The sequence below is a fragment of the Sminthopsis crassicaudata genome, chromosome 4 (assembly GCF_048593235.1).
Source record: "Sminthopsis crassicaudata isolate SCR6 chromosome 4, ASM4859323v1, whole genome shotgun sequence".
Lineage (NCBI taxonomy): Eukaryota > Metazoa > Chordata > Mammalia > Dasyuromorphia > Dasyuridae > Sminthopsis > Sminthopsis crassicaudata.
In genome coordinates this window covers 403350020-403370815 of record NC_133620.1, presented here as the reverse complement: position 1 = coordinate 403370815, position 20796 = coordinate 403350020, and the positions used below count along the sequence as shown (strand labels likewise).

At 34.9% G+C, this 20796-nt stretch overlaps 1 protein-coding gene across 2 annotated transcripts in view; it reads right to left on the bottom strand.

Annotated features, from left to right (window-relative positions):
- Positions 1 to 7852: 7852 nt before the first annotated feature.
- Positions 7853 to 20796, bottom strand: part of WDR26 (WD repeat domain 26) — a 40633-nt gene continuing 27689 nt past the window's right edge. For both annotated transcript variants that reach the window (XM_074262631.1, XM_074262632.1), the window contains exons 13-14: positions 11212 to 11397; positions 7853 to 8582 (exon numbers count right to left, since the gene is read on the bottom strand). In XM_074262631.1, the coding sequence (XP_074118732.1) occupies positions 8557 to 8582; positions 11212 to 11397 (212 nt within the window). In that variant the 3' untranslated portion in view covers positions 7853 to 8556. The remainder of the gene's footprint in view (positions 8583 to 11211; positions 11398 to 20796) is intronic.

Here is a 20796-nt window from a genome sequence, read left to right as displayed (position 1 = left end):
TTGAGTTTTTTGTAGATTTGTGGTTCTCAGCCTCAGTAATCAAGGCACCCATTTGATCTTTACTATGTTGAAAATCATCATTTGTTGAAGGAATGGTACTATTACTGAAGAATTGCAAGCCAAAGAAATAAAAGAGTAAATATAAGTTTCTTGGATTAGCAAAAATATCCCTAAATTTATAGTGATAAAGCAGAATTTATCATCTCAGTATTGGTCTAAAAGAAAATTAGCTGTCCTTTTCCCCTACACTATTACAATTTCATGTACTTAATCTGCTTTAAAATTTGTAAGACTTGCAACCAAAGGTTTTTTTTTCTCCACATGAATGTTTAATAAATATTTCAACAGAATAATTGCAGAAGTTACAAAACTTTTAAAGCTATTTACCCAGTGACAGAGTTAAACCTGTTTAAAGATGGGGCAAATACAAAGGAGAGCAGAAATTACAACCAGAATATTGATGTTTAGTTGCTCCATCCACAGCTCCAATTTTTTAAATACACATTCTAAATGGCTTCCACCAAGTCTTAAAATTTGTTTGTCGTGGTTGAAAATCATTGCACCAATGCTCATTTCTGATATTTTAATGGTTTTAGAGTGGGAATATTTGGCAGGAGATGCTGACTGAATTGTTAACTGGTGATTGTAGTTAAAGTCACAGTTTGAAAACAAATCTTTTGTTTGTCTGAAGCCAAATAAAAATTATTCTGGTCAGTTACATTTATACTCTAATACTTTTACATAGAAGTGTACCATAGAAATTACATTTCATTATTTTGTACATCATTGCAGCTATTAATAAGGGGAGTTAACCACGCTGGCACTACTTGCCAAATCGAAATTACAATGGGAATCTTTGCAATTGAGTACATAAATACAATGTGGTTGTGGCCTCCCCAAGAATATTAATCACCATCTGCCATCAGAGCGGAGAAGCCAACTGTGCTCAAGGTGTGTGATCATTGAAAGATTAAGTGGGCTACTCTGTCATGCCTATTTCAGATCCAGCCTTGGTGTTGCCTACTGAGCTCCAAACTCTCCACCTAGGCCTGACTTAAAATTAGGCAAATTATGTTCTGGCAAGAGATAAAAGGGACTATGAAGGAGTAGTGAATTCCTCAACTAGAAGGCCAAAAAGAGTCTTTATACTCTAGTGAGTGATGATAGAGAACATGTCCTCAGGTGGCCCAGAGAGCTCCAATGAACAAGGGAATTTTTTTCTTATACCAATTTCAAATCTGCTGCTGCACAAGTCATACCCATTATTCCTAGCTTTAGAATCAAAAGCAAAACTAGTCTAATGCTTTGTCCATAGGACAGTTCAGATATATTTTTAATAGCTAAATAAATCACTTCTTTGAGCTTAATGACCTCTTTAAAAAAATCTTTGGTATGGCATTAGTGAGAAAGTGTGGAGAGCAAACCTACATTTGCCTCTTTATAATAAAGAGTCAAATTGTTTTTCCCCCTAGGCAGCCTGAAATTCAAATGCATCCAAGCTCAAATTCTGGGGAGAAAGGGTAGATATAAGGCAGCAACATGTAGCCATGATCTGTGATGCAAGTTGCGTAGACTTCGTCCACAAATTATCATTTGGATTTGGTTAACACACCATAGTTCTGAGATTAATGGAACTTCTGGTTCATGTTGGAAGCTTCATTGATGGCTTACTGTTAAGAAAAGCAAAGAACCTTGGACTTCACATAACCCTTTCTCCATCACAAAGAAACAGTGGCAAGCCTAAGTATTACAATAACTGCAGGTATGTGATTAGTTAAACCACTAGAAAGAAAATATTTGATTTGGGCTTCTGGTTATTCACTATTTCATCAAAACTACATTTAATACTATCTTTTGTTCCTTTTCAGTCTTGAACTAGATTCATCCCAAACTTTTTTATAGACAGTCAGATAGTTCTAGGAAGAGTTCTTATTCTATTTATAAAACTTTGAATTCATACAGACATGTAAATCCAAGAAAATCCAAAATAACCAAGCCAAACTGATCCCTTATTGTTCTGGGAAGAAGTTACCATTTCACTTACAGTTCATAAGGAGGGAAAAGCTGTAGATGACATTTCAGATTTTTGGGAGAGCAGATTTCAAAAATCAAAGCATAGGTAGCATCTTGAAGCCTAAAATTCTGAGAAAGTTGGGCAAAAAGATGAAAAATAATTCTAACTCAGAAACAGAAGAGCTTAAGATATAGCAGTGAAACTTAAAGAACAGATTATATTTTAAAAGACATGTAGAAAAGGACACACAGGTAAGTAACTGAAAATATAAATAATGAAAATGTTAAAATCTCTGAAGAAACCAATGAATGATAAAAGCCAAATGCTTCCTAAAAGCTTCACTGGGGGCTGAAATGAAGTAGATAGGATCACTGTTAATGGAACAATAATGATCCAAGTCCTCTGATTCCAAGTTCAGCACTTCATTTCCTTTGTCATATTCTAGCCCTTTTATTTTGAACTGGAACGGACATTATAGGTCATGTTTCCATCTCTACATTTTACACATGAGGAAGTGGATCCAATGAAGTTAATTGAATTGTCTGAGAGTTCAAGTTGGATTTGAACTTGTCTACTTATTCCAAATCCAGCACTTTTCATTGCAGATAACTGCCATAGTCTGTTGTTAGGATTGTACTTAGCTGATAGGACTTTAAAGACCTTAAATACTGCAGGGTTTCTTCTCCCACCAAGATTAAGCTTTCAAGTAGAACTTTCATCATTAAACAGCTTCATATTTGAGGCAAAAATAACTCTCTCAAGGGTGTTATATTCCACTGGGAAGATACATGTATCCAGACATGTACAGGATATGGTCTAGATTTGTGATTTAATTGGCACAAGGCACTTGTAAATAAGGAGATTCTTTTATTCATTCAGTACAGAATCTTTTCATTTGCAAGTGGTTCTTATTTCAATAACTCACTTATACATTTAGAGGCTGACTAGGGCACTGAGAGTTTAAGTGGCTTGCCTGAAGTCAGTAATTTCCAGTTTTAGTCAAGTGATGAGGCAGTGGTGGTAGTAGCAGCAGAGCTGCAAGAAAAAGGCAACTTAACTTGGCTATAAAAGGGAGAAGAAAAATGGGGCACATCTTAAAGAATGGTAGAGGTTAACTGAAAGACCAATACTTTTTAAAAACACTAAACTATTATTGATATTGATGTTTCAAAAGCCTATTTTTTAAGTATATGACTTTAGACCAAAAACCTATGACTTTTAGAAGCAGAGTAGAAAGTATATATGCCTGAAGTTTTTTTAATCTAAAAAACTCTTTAGCAGTATACATTTCACATAATAAAATGAATTTTATCACAAACTTTTAAGTAGTTTTCTTTCCTTGTTCTTAGAGATTTTGCTGTTTGTGAAAGCTACAGAACCAAAATGTTTTCCTAAAATTTGTTAAAATCAGTAAAGGTATCTTTTTTTTGTGCCCAATGTCCTCTTAACAAAGAAAGGGTTCTCTGAACATTAGTGATGTAGATTACATGATCTATCCTCTATTTGCAACATACAGAATATGAATTTTAAATTGGGAAGATGTCATTTAGATCCTACCAATTGAAGTAATTATATATATAATTGGAGTAATAATTGGAATAATGCTACATAATTGGTTTGTTAGCAAAAAAGAGTTAATACTGAAAAATCCAGGGAGGATTAACACACTAAATTCAGTTATTCATTCTGTTTATTGAATTGAAAGAAAGGGAATACAAACAATTTGTTAAGTGCTGTGCACTGACATGGAAAAAGTGTAATTTTTTTTTAAAAACCCTAGTAAAACAAGTCAAAAGCTAATGTTTCAATTGAACAAAAAAACCTTTTAAAGATATGATGCTTAATATACTACACATTTATAAAATAAAAAAGTTAACATAGGGTGTCCTGTAAATAATTAGTAAAACAAGTGAAAATAAATAGAGACCCAAAGTTCTTATGCTTTAATATAGCAAAAGAAAATTTAAGCTACTAAATAGAATCTGAGGAAAGTAACAAAAAACCAAAAAAGAAAAAAAAAAAACACCCAGAAAATTTAAGAACGCAATCCTTTGAAACATTTAATATCAGTCCATAGCAAATAGTCATTACATACCCAAAGCTCTAAGGGTTAACTAGTTCCACCACAACTTCATAAAACTCTTTGACAATTTAGAAATCTTGGGATCAACAATAAAGTTCTTTTCTTGATCTCTACAGCTTGGTTTGTAACATACATGCTTTGTGGATCCTTTTTTTCCCCCATACATTTTCAAGGAGCCAATAACTTTTTTTCCATCTGTGCCTAAAAATGTTAAGATTCAATTCTAGCACATTTGCCCTAATAATGAAAATGTTTTAAGTAAAAGATGGGGCACATTTAATTTCAAGCTTATAAAAATATACTAGTATTATTAACCAAACCTTAAAGTTAGAGAGGGCACTTCACATATGCACAAGACTTGAAAAGTTTTTAATAAAACATGACAAGTACCTAGAACAGCTGGTTCCATGATTTATGTAGTCCTCTCTATTTTTCTCTCATACACACGTGCACACACACAACACACACACACACACACACACAGGTTTTTATACTCCTTCAACTATTAGTTTTGATGAATCCAGATTACCTGGATTAAGAAGGTAGGAAATGGGATTTATAATTTTATTTTAGCAACTAGAGGGTAGCTACCATAGCAATAGCTTAACACCACTGAAAATTTTCAATTACTATCCTATTTTTAGACATTATCTAAGTGTTAATGAAATTTTGCCTCTTTTTCTTTTTTAAAGTAGCAGTTTCCATTAAATCAGATACTAAAATGGACTCTGATACTCAATTTTTGAAGGGCTGAACCAAAAAAAGGAGAATTGCTACTAGCTTAACTTGTAGAAAACAAACCCAAATAAATCAGATACAGATTTTATACATTTTGGATTTGGGGCAATAAAGGATATTAAGAAAAATGTCTTCTTTCTCCCCATTCAAAATCAGCCATTCTTCTGCTGTGAAAGATATGACATGGATATTTTTCCCTTCAGTGTATCAATAGATGTACCATACATTTACCCACTGTGAGGCAGAGGTGGTAAGGTCAGTTCTGGTTTGCAGGAACCAACATCCTAAAAAAGAAAATTTCAAGATGGGGAGGGGGTGGGAAAGAAGAATTTTCTATTAATGTCATGAAATGCCACTAGCGGCAAAACACTCCTAATAGCAAATCACAAACAATACATATGTATTTCAGATTAAGAAAAATATCAATCAATTGGATGACTTAATTTTAAACTTAATAATTTGACTGAAACTTTCTTCAAATATTTATAATTTGCATTTAAAACTTGGGAATTTACTTCCCTTTGGCTAGCCTGTAACTCATGACCACGGTCCCAAATGAAGTTGTGCTCCATCTTTAAACTACTTACCTTATTCAGTGTAACTCTGAATTTCCCTTGCCAATGAGAACATAAATGTAGTTGTCTTGACTTTTATCATAAACTATTAAAATAAAAAATACAACTTATTCTGAATATCCCAATACCCCTTCCCCAATTTTACCCTTAAACCTCTACAACCCTAAAATTTGAGTATTTTATATTGACAAATTATTTGGAAATAAGAATTTTTCACCCTGGCTCTGGCCCTTAAAAATACCAGACTAGAAACATTTTTAAGCACATGGAAATTAATCTGCTACTAACCTGATTTTTTTGTCAGAGTCAAAATCTCCATTTTCATATGTGCAAAAAGTATTGGTACTTTTCATTTCACACATTTACTAGTATCTTGTGGTTGGCTTGCTAGAAATTTTAAGTTGCTTTTCTTAATCTTATTAAAAATTCTACAGCAGTTATCAGAACTTTGTAATAACTGTATGTGGACTTACTAATTATTTTGCTGGCAGGGTTTAGGTACCATAAAATCCTAGATTTCTTCCCCATACAAATTTGACCTTTCTATCACAGTCACTAACTGGCATATGTAAGAAACAGATGTTAACAATAAATTGGCACAGCAAAGTACCAGAGAATACAGGAAACCGTCAGTAAGACAATACACTTGGAAAATGAACTCGCCTAGCTGCTATAGAAACCTTTGCATAGTTAGTTGTGTTGCTCCACTTGGAGCTATGTTCCTGTAGAATGGGCCTCACATCTCCGCTTTTGAAGCATTCTTACTGGACTGTACTTTAAAAGTGCACTTTGAAAATTCACAAATTATGTAGGAGGGGCAGGTCAGAGGGATTTTTTTCTTCCATCCAGATTGCCTCTTGAATGGGCATCAACTTCAATGTTACAAATGTACCCACAGTACTCTTGTAACCAAACTTGTAAACAGCTGTGGAATTTCTACAGCTCATTATTTACTAGAGATGTTACTGCAGAGACTAGGGTGTATTAACGGCTTCAGGGTACACACAAATCATTTAAAAATATGAATGGTCTGAACTGTACTGAGGTAAAGAGAAGTTGCCACTTAGTTATATACAGTTACCAATAGATTTTTATTCAAGCTTAAAGTAAAAAGTAATTTTAGTTAAGAAAAATGAAGTACCAGATAAGCTGTAACATATAGTTCTTATTCTAACTCAGAAGTATCAAAACAGACAGGAGTTCTTTGATTCTCTAAGTGGCGATCTCTGCAAAATGGAGAGTAAAGACACTATGAAAATCTTTAAGGTTATATATACCAATTTGATAAATAATCTGTTGACCACGATCTATTAATTTCTCTTACTGCAAGCTTTGGGGAGAATCTTATTTTAAGGCCAATTTGTGTTTCTCTCCTCCCCCACCCGCATATTATTCCTCCCACCAACCAAGTTTCCCCCCTCCCCCAAATAATGGAAGAATCCGTGATATCCAAGCCACCCATGCCTTTTCTTCCCCATGTGGAATCTGGAGAAGTCTATCCACAGTAGTTAACTATAGTGTAGACGACTGGTCCTAAAGGGAACTTTAACTCCAGTTCTCAAGACTTCTACTGATCATGATCTTTCATCATTCTGGGTTCATCCTGATACTTTTTCCCCCTAATCAAAAGCTGTGGTCTACCCTATTCTGTCCTTTACTTGAAAAAGAAGGGAATTTCAAGGGAGACCAAGTGTGCCATATTCAACTGTGATGGGGTAAAAAGCACAACATGAACATCAGGCTCTTGGCTTATTTTCAGAAGTGTAAAATATTTAAAATAAAAGTGCTTTTTGTTTTTTTGTTTTTCTGTTTTTTACAAAGGAAACCATTCCTTATATTTAAAAACAAAAACCAGAAAAAAGAAATCTATCCACAGCACCAGTTTAGAATGAGGTCCAGTATGGCAATATTTGTAACTTCAACTTAAAAGGGGTATTTCTTTGAGCCTATGCATCCCTATAGCTCAAGATTTTAAGGAAAAATTTGTAAGAAATGTAGGGGAAATAGATGTGTTTATAAACTCAATATGCATGATAATATGGATACGGTCCTCTTCTTAAGTTACTTTTGAGATTTAAAAAAATAGCCAAGGTTGTAGCATTTCTCTAGGTTTCTATTTTTTCATCTTTTGATTTCCAATTTCATGAAAAACCTGAATAAGCTTTTGAAAAATCCTAAGTTGACCTTTGTTCTATCATGTTGGTTGTGCATCTTTTTTATTCAGTATTTTAAAGATGAATGATGGCTGTAAGAACAAAAACAAAAGACCTCAAAAAATTTTACTCTTATTTGCCTGTGTAAAGTCCTTCCGAGCTCTGTTTCTGACCATGTCTTGTATGGTACTCCAGAAGATCATCAGTTATACTGCATATCTATGTCATAGATGACACTGTTTTTTAAGCTGGTTTAAATTCCAAATGTATACAAATGAAGTCACTTTAATCCTATAAATACTTCTTAATTTATTTAAAAAAAATTGTGCTGTTAACCCTTTACGGGGCAACGAGCTATGTGAAAAGTACAAAACTTTTTGTCAAATGTGATATTGAGAGTGCTTTTGACATAGTTCACTGGTTTATCATCTGGATCAGTATATACTGCGCAACGGGCAAGGCTAGAATCCATGAACCAAGCTGCAAAGATCTCAAGCTAAATAAGGCGGAGAGATTTAGAGAAACAAGAGAAGGAAATTAACTTTCCTATCCAACGTATACTCTTCAGACTAAAGCACTCTTTCTATCAAGCCTTCTAAACTGTTAAATAAAGTTTTCCAAACAAGCATTTAAACTTCATTACACAGAAGAGCAACAAGAATGGTAGCCCGCCAGACAAAAAGGCAGGAAGGAAAAAAATATATATACTGAGTTCAATGGGTAGCCTGAATGTAGCACAGTTCTTCACAACCGATGGGGGGGTAATTCAACACGGTGTCCAACAACGTTCTAACGACGTGCTTCATCTCAACTGGTTACTATGAAGCAAGGTGGTAAATGTTTGGCCCCAATCGGGCTTCAGAAATGGTTCTTTTTTTTCATGACGAGCATGTCTGTCCAGCTATCAATCATGTTTGTTTGCACCAAATCCCAAGCCATTTAAAATACGACTAATTTTAAGTTAAACAGAAGTCGTCTGCTCCGAATTCGCCATCAACTATCCATGCTACTGCATTCCTCTGAATGAAGACAAGATGAAATATGTATATATGGAGGAGAAAAAGAAAAAAGTTGGTTAGAATTTAAAAAATAACATGTCACTACAAATTACAGCATCCCTAATAAAATATAGAATTTAAATGAAGGGTTAAGATGGGGATTTGAATGCTGGCTCTTAAATATGTTTCTTCTTGATTATTTTTTTCATTTTTTACACCACAGAAAAAAGATTTTTAACCAGTATACTACTGCCATATTTCACTTAATGAACAAAAACTTATATAGATTTTTAACTGTCACCAATTTCTAAATTGCCAGATTTTTTTTTTTTTTTAAACAAATACATGCCTGTACTGATAGAAAGCAAAGGAACAAGGACTTGAAAAATCTTTTTTATATCTCATGTGAGATAGGAAATCTCTTGTTAGGTCTATATTAGAAGCATAATTTTGAGATAATAGACAGTTTATTTAGAGCTAATCCTACATGCAAGTTTTGATAAATTCTAGCACTGTATCACCTAGCTATTTCATCATGAGCATTTTGGGTATAATTTTACCGGAAATTCACTTTGTTCTCACTACTCAATATTCTTTTGTGTTTTACTATCTATGCAAATAATAACAATCAACAATAACAACAACAAAAAACCCCTAAAGTACAGACATTTCCTGAATTCTCCTTGAGTTTCTCAAGTCACCACTATACCTACTTTAGCCTAAAGTCCCAGCTAAAGTGTGAGTGAATGTACTGGCCACCAGTAGGTCTTTCTGTTCTGTAGATGACTCGGCAAACACCTCAGCCAAATGGAGTCAGCTCCTTCTTTCAGTTTTTTTTTCCCCCCAGAGGATCTTCCAAGATCCATTAAGACCCTCCTCAGTCATCCTAGTTTGGGTTCTTAGAAGCTGAAGAGCAATGCCACCTCTCTCTTCACCCCCTTTTTGTTTTTATTCCCCTGAAAGATGAAAAGTTAATTTGGCTCCTAAATCCACTGTTGGAGATCTTTAATCAGATGCTGGAAGACTACTCTACTTATTAGTGACAATGATGAACTTTATTATATGGATAGGGGACAAGCTATAATGACCGAGTCTCATGTTTCTTTCAACGGTATGTTTTGAAACAAATTGGACTTTAGATAATTGTTGCTATTTGGTTACATTCTTAGTATAAAACAAATCACTTAAAAGATGTATTCTCCTGTCACCCATATGAATTTCTTTGAAGGAAGAGCTGCCAAAGAACTAAGAGCATTATGTTAGAAAACTGCATAACATCCCAATGTAGATTCATAAGATATCTGCCTCTACCTGCCTTAGAGGTATCAGAATTGGCAATCAGCTAACAGCAAAATGACTCTAGTTTACCCTTTCACAAGTAGGATTTTCTAGCAGTTAAAACCAGAATTACCCCAAGATCAAAGATTCTTGAGTAGACGAAATCTAAAACAACAACAACAAAAAATTGGAACTACTCTTCTTCCCCACAAAGCCTTTTCTGTAAAAGAGCCAAAGATAAACTACAGTAAAATGCTTTAATCATATCAAAGATCAATTTAGTTACTTCTAAACAAACTGAAAAAATTCACAGAAATCATATTGAAACTGCTTAGTCATTTAAGTAAAATCTCTCTGTATTTTAAAACCACATTACACTAATTCATCAGTATTTTCACATTAAAATTTAACTCATCATTCTCTTAATGCTTCTTCATCTGTGCTCTAAAGCCAAAGCTTCATCTTTAAATTCCCTGTTAGATGAAAAAGCCCTAGCAAAGCTCAGCTCCTCAGTCATCTGGCTATACAACTTCTTTAATAGCTAAAACTCCAGATGCTCCCCCCGGGATTAATCTTCAGCCTCTTAATTCTTGGCTTGTTTGACTCAGACAAGAACCCTATAAAAATTCATCAGGCTTTACCAGTTTGGGGCACCTTACTCCATCTAGGTCCTCCATGATCTTAACCATCATCTTTCCCAAATGCTTCCCTCTTAATGCGTTTCTGCTGATTCATTTTCTTCTTCATTCTCTCTTGCAGTGTTCTGACCTATTATACTTTGGAACATCTAACCTCATTTGCTGAGACACCACTCTGGCTTCATATTTAGGTTACATTTAACTAGCATGAAATGCAGGAGGCACTTAACTATAAACACACAAAAAAACAATCTACAGTCAAGATCACTGGAAAATCTAGGACGTTCTTACTAAGATCAGGTAAAGCCATTCTGTTAATTTGAATAACATGATTTTTTGGGTATCCTTTGTCAATTAATACAATACCTTACACTTAAGTGGGTATGTAATAAATGTTTGCTGAATAAATAATCCCCAGCAAAAAACAAAACTTTCTAATATGGTAGGAATTTAAGTATCTAACTGGGTGAGGCTGAGGGAGTTCTTTCCAATTCTATTCATAAAAACCATTAAAAAGTTATAAATATGAAATTAAGTTATAACAATGTTTAAAAGAATCTTTATATAACACTAGTGTACAGTACTCAAAGGGATAAATTTCTCCCCACTCCACCCCCCATCCAAGACAAATACTACTACATACATATACTTTGAACATTATTAACAATTATTGTGAATAACATGTACAATCCAGCTTTCCTTGAAGGAAAAAAGAATATCATAAACGGCATTACCTTCAATATCCTGGTTGTCTACAAAAGGTGCTGGTCCCCATATTCTAACAGTGCCATCATCTGAAGCACTGGCCATCATGGATGGAATCTGTGGGTTCCAGCTCACACAGTTTACTGTGCGTGTGTGTCCCGTTAGCTCTGCAATTGGCAGCTCGCTACGTTTGTGCCAGATGTATACTTTGTGATCTGAATAAAATAGCATTTTACAGAAAAAGAAAAAAAGATATATGCATTAATCACTACCATTAACATTATCAAATTATCCTGTAGGCTTAACAATATAGCTTGATAATAATTCTCTTAAACAATTCTTCAACATTACCATCTTTCTTTATTCAATTATCATCTTTCATGATAAAGGTGATATGATCAAACAAGTAACTCTTCAAGGATCTGTGACTGTATTGCTGTAGTCCCAAACTGCCATCTCCACTGAATATATAGTCTTATAGCTTGATAGAACATACCAAGAGTTTATGCTTTTGCTTAACTTTGATAACTTAAGTTCCCCTCCATATCAAAAAGAGGCAACTGAAGACGACTTTGGTGAAGGGACCATATCCTTAGTAGTTTGAGAAAGATTTTCATCCTTCATATTATGGTAATAGCATTTTCACAATAAAAATTTATCAAGTTCTCTGTACAGAAGCAGACCAAAGATTACTTAGATTTAGCTATAATTATTTGTCACTTATCTGTTTCCACAGTATATTTGTGACTTTTGATCCTGAAATAATGACTGATTTTAAACACACCCAGCTGAACCTTGTTTTTCTCAGTAGTCACTTTTGAATTTTAAGTTTCCTTTGTGTCTGTAGCCAGTTAAGTGTTGTCTATCTTTATATTTTATCTCTTCTTTTATTTCAAGTCATATATAGGAATTCGCTTTACAGATTAAATTGTGGGGGAAATATTAGTAGATTCATTAATCAAGTACCCTAGAGGTTGAACTACAAAACCATAAACGAGCTGTAAAATACTTAAAAAAGAGCTTCAAACTTAGACAATAGCACCAAATAATCCAAATGTCAGCTCATACATATCACCTGCTACAAGGCATCCAACATGTCCCCCCCATAACCATCCTAGGTAGATTGGCAATAAATTATTATTCCCACCTAAAAAAAAAGGGCAAAAAGCCAAAACTTAAATCCAGATCTTTTGATTCCAAATCTCCTTAAGTCTATCAGTCATACAAGAAAAATCCATCATTAAATTATAGCTACACACCATGTTTTTATTTAAAATATTAACAGTTACTTTGACTATTCATCCCATTGGATACTCAGTGGCATATGAATTAACTTATTTACTCATGTTCAAACCATGAAGATTTGCTACTGCTGAGGGCAGTGGAGAACCAAATGCTTTTTAGCTATGGAGGGTGGTAATCTAATATATAGAGGGGTCTTTGCTTCCATGTATTTAAGTTGAATTTCAATTGAATTGACTAATAGAATATAATGTTGTGAAAAGAATTTGGAAGGCATTCTCAAAATATCTTGAGCAATGGAGACATTCATTTGTAAGACGTTCAGTATATGTGTCAACAATTCAGCCACTTAATAGTTGGTCAGTAAATATTAATATTAAACACCTATTATGCCCTGGATACTATGCAGCCCCATTATTTTATAGTTATGACTCATATGTAGATAGTACATTTCATCATGGACCAAAGTACTTATTTTTATGAAAAGTGAATGGTAATAATTTACATTTTATAGCACTTTTCAATTTAGACAATGTTTCCCATACAATATACTTATGAGGCAGGCATTTATTCGTTCAACAAGCATTTATGAAATGTTTAGATGGGCATTGTGAATAGAAACAAACAAATGTGAATCCTCAAAGAACTTAAATTCTATTGCATGAAGAAAGATAAGTAATTTTGGAGCAGTCACTATCAATTGGAGTAAAGAAGAAGGGGATTATGAGTATTGAGAGAAGCTAGGGATTCTAACAGGATAATGTGGGGAGGAAGTGTATACCAGGGATGGCAGGATTCTTAAATGTCCCCTAGGGATGTAGTCTATATAAAAGATGGAAGATGAAATGTGGTATCCAGGGAATAACATTTAAGTTAGTTTACTTGGAATAGAATGAATGAAGGAATATAATTGTTCAATAAATTCAATAAGTATGGAAAAGATGAAGCCAGATTTTATTTAAAATGCAGAAGAGCAATGAATAACCCCAGAGGCTATAGGGAGCCAACAGACATTAATGACCAACTTGATATTGCTAGACTAGAGCTTTGTGAATGTCACAGCTATGTGAGATATGAATGGGGAAAAGATGGGCCTGAAAGCCAGAAGACCAGTTTCAAGTACCTATTTTAACAGTCTTCATCACAGGTCATAAGGGCCTGAACTAGAAGAGCAGTCATATGAATATAAAGAAGGGGATGGATATAGATAAGAAATACTGGGCTGGTAGATCAACAAGACTTGGCATCTGGTGGGACATATAAAGGGTGTGGAAAACAGAGAGAGAGAAGGATGATTCAATTAATTGTGAATTTGGCTGATGGGAATGATGGTAGAGTTAATTCTCAACAGAATTAGCAAAGTTAGGAAGAGAGATGTTCTGATTTGGATGACCGAATTGGGAGATGCCAATTGAAGCCAATGATGCATTCCTGGAGGCAAGAGAGGCTCACTTCATCCTTATCAGCAAAAGATGGCTGGTGAAACCCATTTCCAAAGGAGCTAATGAAACCTCTCAAAAAGTACAGAACTCAGAGAAGGGGGAGGGGGAAGAGAGGGAAGGAAGATGAGCCCACAGGGAAAGGGAAGACATGGATGAGCCAGGAGAACCAAGGGGGGGGGGGGGGGAGAGGCAGCATCACTAAAAGAACATATCCAAGAGGGAGGGGGTCACTTGTGTCAGATTCTGCAAAGAGGTTAAGAAGAAATCTCTAGGGCTGATAAAAGGTCCATTATCCCTGATAATGAGTTTGAGTTAAATGATGATGTTAAAAGCTAGAAAACAAGGGGTTCAGAAGTTAGAAAAGAAATGGACAGAAAGCAGTAAGCAAATTTGTTTTGGTTATGAAAGGAAAGAGGTTTGAGTAAATAGTCAAGTCAAATAAAGCTTTTTTGGAATCTATGTAGAGAACAATGGCGAGATTGAATTAGTATGTATGTAGGAGATGAAAATCAGTGGGAGGGATGGTGGGGTTGTGAGGACTAATTGCTGTAAGATATGGGAACAAAAGCAAGAAGAAAGAGGGGTTGGCTTTGGGTAAGAAGAGGCTGTTTCTTCATTAGAGTCTGGATCACAGGAAGGAAGAAAGGCCTAGGGTGGGTATATGTGATGATGTCCAAAGACTTTGGGACACCGAATAAGAGGAAGAGGCAACAGCAAGTAGCCTCCACAGGTAAATATGAGGTGGAGATTGTCCTTTGCAGAGGCAAAAAAGGGATGGGGAAAGTAGTAAGAGAGGCTTGAGTAAAAAAGAAAAGATTGGATACAATCATGATAATGGGTTGCCCAACTTTAGTCTCCAGATATTTTACACTATTAAAAATTATTAAGGACTTCAAAGACCATTTTTTTGAGTTTTACCTATCAATATTTACCACATTAGAAATAAAAATAGTTAATATACTAATAAACATAAAATAATCTCATTACAGTTTAATATAAACTTGATGGGAAAAAAAATCACTATAAAACAATTTAGTGAGAATGGCATTGTTTTACATATATTTTGCAAATATCTTAAAAATGTCAGGCTTGTTATTTTGGCTCAAGCATATGAAAAAATTTGGTTTCTCAAAAATATGTAGTTTGAAAAGGGTAGAATATTCCAATAGGTAAAGAATATCTTAGTTTTACCATGAAAACAGTTTTGACTTAATGCGTCTAAAAAAATCTCAGGGACTTTCAGGGGTCTGCAAATCTTGAAAACTGCTGAGGTAGTATAATGAAACATCTATAAGGGAACTTGGAAAAATTGATTGTTTTACAGCAATAAGGGACCAGTTTGCCACAAGACAACAAATTTGGAGCAGACCCCATTCATCATACACCTTTGACCCTAGTGATTTAATATTTAATTTATATCTTTATCTAAATTTAAGAATATGATTCCCCTGCCCCAAATTAGCACCTCATCAAAAAACAAAGTTTTTGAGGAGAAAGTCACTTAATTTAGGCAAAGTTTTGAACAAAGCAATATTCATCATTTGACCCACCCAATCAATTTCTTAAACTATTCTGTTACAGATTTCCAATTTGGCATATTCATGCTCTGATATCAGGAAAATTCAAGGGGTTTGATTTCTTATAAAATGGCCTGGTGGTTTCAGAGTAGTCTGTTAATTAAAATAGACATTTGTAGGAAAAAAAATTGGAATGATTTTAAAAGGTTCCATTATTTTAATAAACATTTAGCTGCACAAGTTATATTAAAAATAATCTGAACAATAATTCCATATTCAGTTCACACCCCAAAGTATGAACAAATTGTTTTGTTTGGTTCCCTCCCTTCCCCCGAGGCTAGGGTTAAGTGACTTGCCCAGGGTCACACAGCTCTGAGACCAGATTTGAACTCTGGTTCTCCTGAATTCAGGGCTCGTGCTCTATCCACTGCTCCACCTAGCTATCCCCCACTGCTCCACCTAACTGCTCCCTATGAACAAGGTATTTGTAAAAATGGTTTTACTTTGAAAGATTATGGCCTGCCAAAATCAAATATTATAACTACAATGTCTAGCTCCTGCCTTTTCTGTCACCTCACTGCTTTCCACATTAAGGCACTAAACTTTCTTTTAAAGTTTTTCCATTTTTCCTTGGATTTTTTCCCCCTACTTTTTTATCTTTGTTTGCTTTAATATGTTATGTTCTTTCTCAGCAAATTCTGTTCTCTTTGATTCATCCTATACACTGAAACCTGATTGCCTTCCAAGTAAAGCATAGAAATATGTTTACAGGTTTAAAATCTAAGACTGGATTAAAGAAAGTTAATGATCATGATGCCATTTTCTCAAATTGAAAAAGAGGGGCAAACCATTATGGAGAGCAATCTGGAATTATGCCCAAAAAGTTATCAAACTGTGCATACCCTTTGAAGCAGCAGTGCTACTACTGGGCTTATATCCCAAGGAAATACCTAAAAAGGGAAAGGGACCTGTATGTGACAAAATGTTTGTGGCAGCCCTTTTTGTAGTGGCTAGAAACTGGAAAATGAATGGATGCCCATCAATTGGAGAATGATTGGGTAAATTATGGCATATGAGTGTTATGGAATATTATTGTTCTGTAAGAAATGACCAGCAGGAGGAATACAGAGAGGCCTGGAGAGACTTACATCAACTGATGCTGAGTGAAACGGGCAGAACTAGGAGATCATTATACACTTCAACAATGATACTGTATGAGGATGTATTTTGATGGAAGTGGATATCTTCAACATAGAGAAGAGCTAATCCCCAATTGATCAATGATGGACAGAATCAGCTACACCCAGAGAAGGAACACTGGGAAATGAGTGTAAATTGTTAGCATTTTTTATTTTTCTCCCCAGGTTATTTTTACCTTCTGAATCCAATTCTTCCTTTGCAACAACAGCAACAACAATAACAACAAAATTCGGTTCTGCACATATATATTGTACCTAGGATATACTATAACATATTTAATATGTATGGGAATGCCTGCCATCTAGGGAAGGGGGTGGAGGGAAGAAGGGGAAAAATTCAGAACACAAGGGAGTACAAGGGATAATATTGTAAAAAATTACCTATGCATATGTACTGTCAAAATTAATTTAAAAAAAAAAAAAAAAAAAGGGGGGGGGCAAGAGAGAATTTTGTTTCTTCATTATAAGGTAGAGAGGTATAGTAATGTCCTGATCTCGAAAATAAGGGTATCTACATTATTGTATTAGACAAGGAGATAAATTTCAGAAGCTAGAGTAGAGATTTTGAAAGATGTTTCACATATGAGAAGAAAAAAGTACAGGGACTGTAGTAGGCTAAGAATAATTCAATAGAAAACATGATTGACCAGAACATTGATGAAGTAATGTAATCACAGAATGAGATAAAAAAGTTACAAGATAAGAGTAGCTTTGAAAGCTATTGTATACTTCTTAACATAAAGCAATTCTATGAGACTAGGTTGCAGACCAGTTGCAGATCTGCATTGGTAGAGGGATTCTGCTTACCTAAAGAAATCTATAGTAATAAAAAATAATAAAAATATTCAGATTTCAGCTGCTGACTTTCCTTTCTCCACTTCAAATGCTAACCTGTTCCATGTGAATCTCTTGATTTCCTCCCAACTCCTCCATATACTAATCTTGCCCCATCTATCTACAAACATGTCCTGGTCTTCTTAGCTGTACATCTGTTTCCTCAAATCATCACTGCCACCTGATCTAACGTCTCTTCTCTCAAATACTATCTCTATCTCCTCTCTATCCATTCATTTATTCCTCTATCACTTTACAATCTGGATTCATTCCACCCTTCCACTTTAATGAAACTGCACTCTCAAAGGTCACTAATAACCAGATCCGAAAACTCTTAAATCTAATCTCTAACTTAAAGTTGTTAAACTATAATTTTAAACTATGTGCCAGATAGTTCCACCTTGGCAAAGAATTTCCATCAATTAGGAAATGGATGAATAAGTTGTGGTATATGAATGTAATGGAATACTATTGTACTATGAGAAACAATGAACAGACTGATTTTGGAAAGACAAACTGATACTGAGTAAAATGAGCAGAACCAAGAGAACATCCTATACAGTAATAGCAAGATTGTGTCATGATCAACTATAATAAGACTTAGTTCCCTTTTGTTCAGTTTCTTCCTTCACAACATGACTAATGTGGAAATAGGTTTCCATAACAGCACATTGTCTGCCATTTTGAGGAGGAAAATTTTAAACTTAAAATCTTATAAAAATGAATCCAACTATCTTTACATATAATTAGAACAATAAAATACTACAAAAACCAAATTAAATATTTCCAATTGTTTAGCTACCAAAGTCCAAGACTTGGTCCTTTTCCTATGCTCAACCAAAATGGAACTAGAATTCAAGTCATATTTGTTACCTTATCCTGGCTTCATTAAGGCATGTATGTATAGGACAATGAAGAAATTGGGAATTACAGCTCCAGATTTGGCATACAGTGAAGTTCAACCATTCATTCCTTCTGTAAATATTTAAGGCCTACATTCCATGAAACCTTTCTTGATTCCTCTAACTTGAAGGTCTTTCTCTCTCCCTTCTATCCTATTCTGGCCAGGATAAGGTAACAAATATGACTTGAATTCTAGTTCCAGAATCAACAAGGTGATATTAGCTGTGTGACTCTTCACAAGCTGTTTCATGTCTTTTAAGTCTCAGTTTTATGTGTAAAAATAAATGGGTCAGATCACATGATATCTGTTTTCTTTGGGCTTTAAAATAAAACGTGATGGTATTTGTTCTTTGAGAATTTTTAGGAAGGAAACAATGTTACTCAACTAGAAGTTGTTTAGTAAATATAATCTACCTATTTGTCTATAAACAAATCTGTTTATAGCAACATCCTATTAACCTGAAGGCTCCAAATTTAAATCACCTATGTATTAAAGCTTGAATGCTTTAGCTGGTAACAGCTTTAGCTAAATGTATCTGGCTGAGCCTTTAAATTTTCTTTTACATAGATTTTTGTTGATGTCTTTAATAGTTTATGTTAGTACCAGCCCTGAAGTCAGAAGGACCCCAGTTAAATCTGGCCTCAGACACTTAACACTTCTTGGCTGGGCAAATCACTGAACCCCAAATTGCCTCAGGGGGAAAAAAAGTTTGTTTTATACTTCTATTAGCTTGGAAAATTTATTGAATCCATAATTCATAGTCTATAAGATTTATTTAAGTCCCCAGATTTTCTTGTCATTATACCTATCTTTGCTATACAACAAATACAGTAATAACATATATCATTTTACTGTACCAAGAATGGCAATGTGGTTTATATACATTCACTTTTTATCCTTATAAATATCTAACTCATACCCATTTTACAGATGAAATTGAGGTCCAGAAAGGTAATGTGACAAATACGAGAAAGGGTTTCACCAGCATCTCAAACATATTATTTTCCAACTAAACTTGGCCTTCTTGCAGACTAGTGAAGACCCTATCATTCACTATCTTGGATTATAACCATGGAAATTTATCCCCAATTCCTCCTTTTGCTCTCATAGCCACTTCCAATGTGATGAGGGCGATAGCCCCTTTAAGATTCCTTGTCTGATCTACAACTTCCTTTGGGACTGACCTTTGATTTACAAGATCTGTATCTGAGCCAGTTTGGGCTGTACCCAGTCTCCACTGGATCTGAGCTGGCTTAGATTTTCTCAACCCCCAACTATCTGCTCAGGTTTCCCCAAAACAGTTTCTTCCTTATCTGAAAAGCCTGCCAAGAATTTGCCCACTGCCCTAGGCTTCTTGAAGCAAATAAAAGAGCCGAGGTGGAATCATCCCTTGGCAGAGAGTTGAAAGATGACAGCAATATTCCTAGCATCAGAGACTCTCCATCCTGCCACCTCTGGCTGGTATATTTCCTCCTCTATCTAATGCTTTTACTAAACAGACTTTAATCTTACTTCCAAACCCTACAATAAACCTCTTTTTATTAATTTAGGTTTTCGGGCCTGTAAATTCATTTACAGGGGACTCTCGCCGCCACTAGACCTGATTTAACTTTGTATCCTTGAGCCAAATTCAAAGGGGTTGTAGGGGAGCTCCAAGTGACTCTCTGTACCCCAATCCTGGCACTAGACCTCAATTAATCCTAATCCTATTGAGGTATATACCTCATTATTAGGTATTTACCTCATCACATGCCACTTTTTTTTTTTTCTGGGCCAGATCTTTCTCATCTAGACTAGACTTCCCTAACTCTAGCATGAGGCCAAAATGCATTTAAAAGTACAAATCTTATTTAAAAGGAGGTAAAAACCACTTATAGTTTATAGGCCTTTCAAAGCCAGGTAAGCAGACAGAGTTTACTGGACCTAGATGTTAACATGCTATTTGGGACTCTTTCCCATCTATCCTCCACTCAGCTATTAAAAAGTGACATAATTCCAATACAGATCTGACAATATCAGTTTTCCTGCTCAGGAATCTCCAGTGGATCCCTGTTGCTTGCAGCTTAAAAACTAACAACCTTTTGGTATTTTTATTCTGCTTCACAACCTGGCTCCAGCATACAGGTCCACAACACATTTCTCCTTCCTTCCTTCTACCTTTCAAACTAAATGGCCTATTTGCTGCTTTTCAGATACAACAACCCTGTACTTCTATACGTGTCCTTCATGCCTGAAGAGTATCATCTCCTGGTCTCCAACTATCAGAATCCCTAGTTCTTTCACATCTGAGCTCAAGTGCCATTTTCCTCATAAGCCCTCTCCTAATCCTTCCAGTTGCTAATGCTTCCTCCCTGAAATTAACTCTTATTTACATAATTACCCATAATTTGTTAATTTTCCTGATAAAAAGTAAGCTCCTTGAGGGCAATTTTTTTTTAGGAGGGGAAAGGAGAAGGGAAGGGAAGAGAAAGTAATC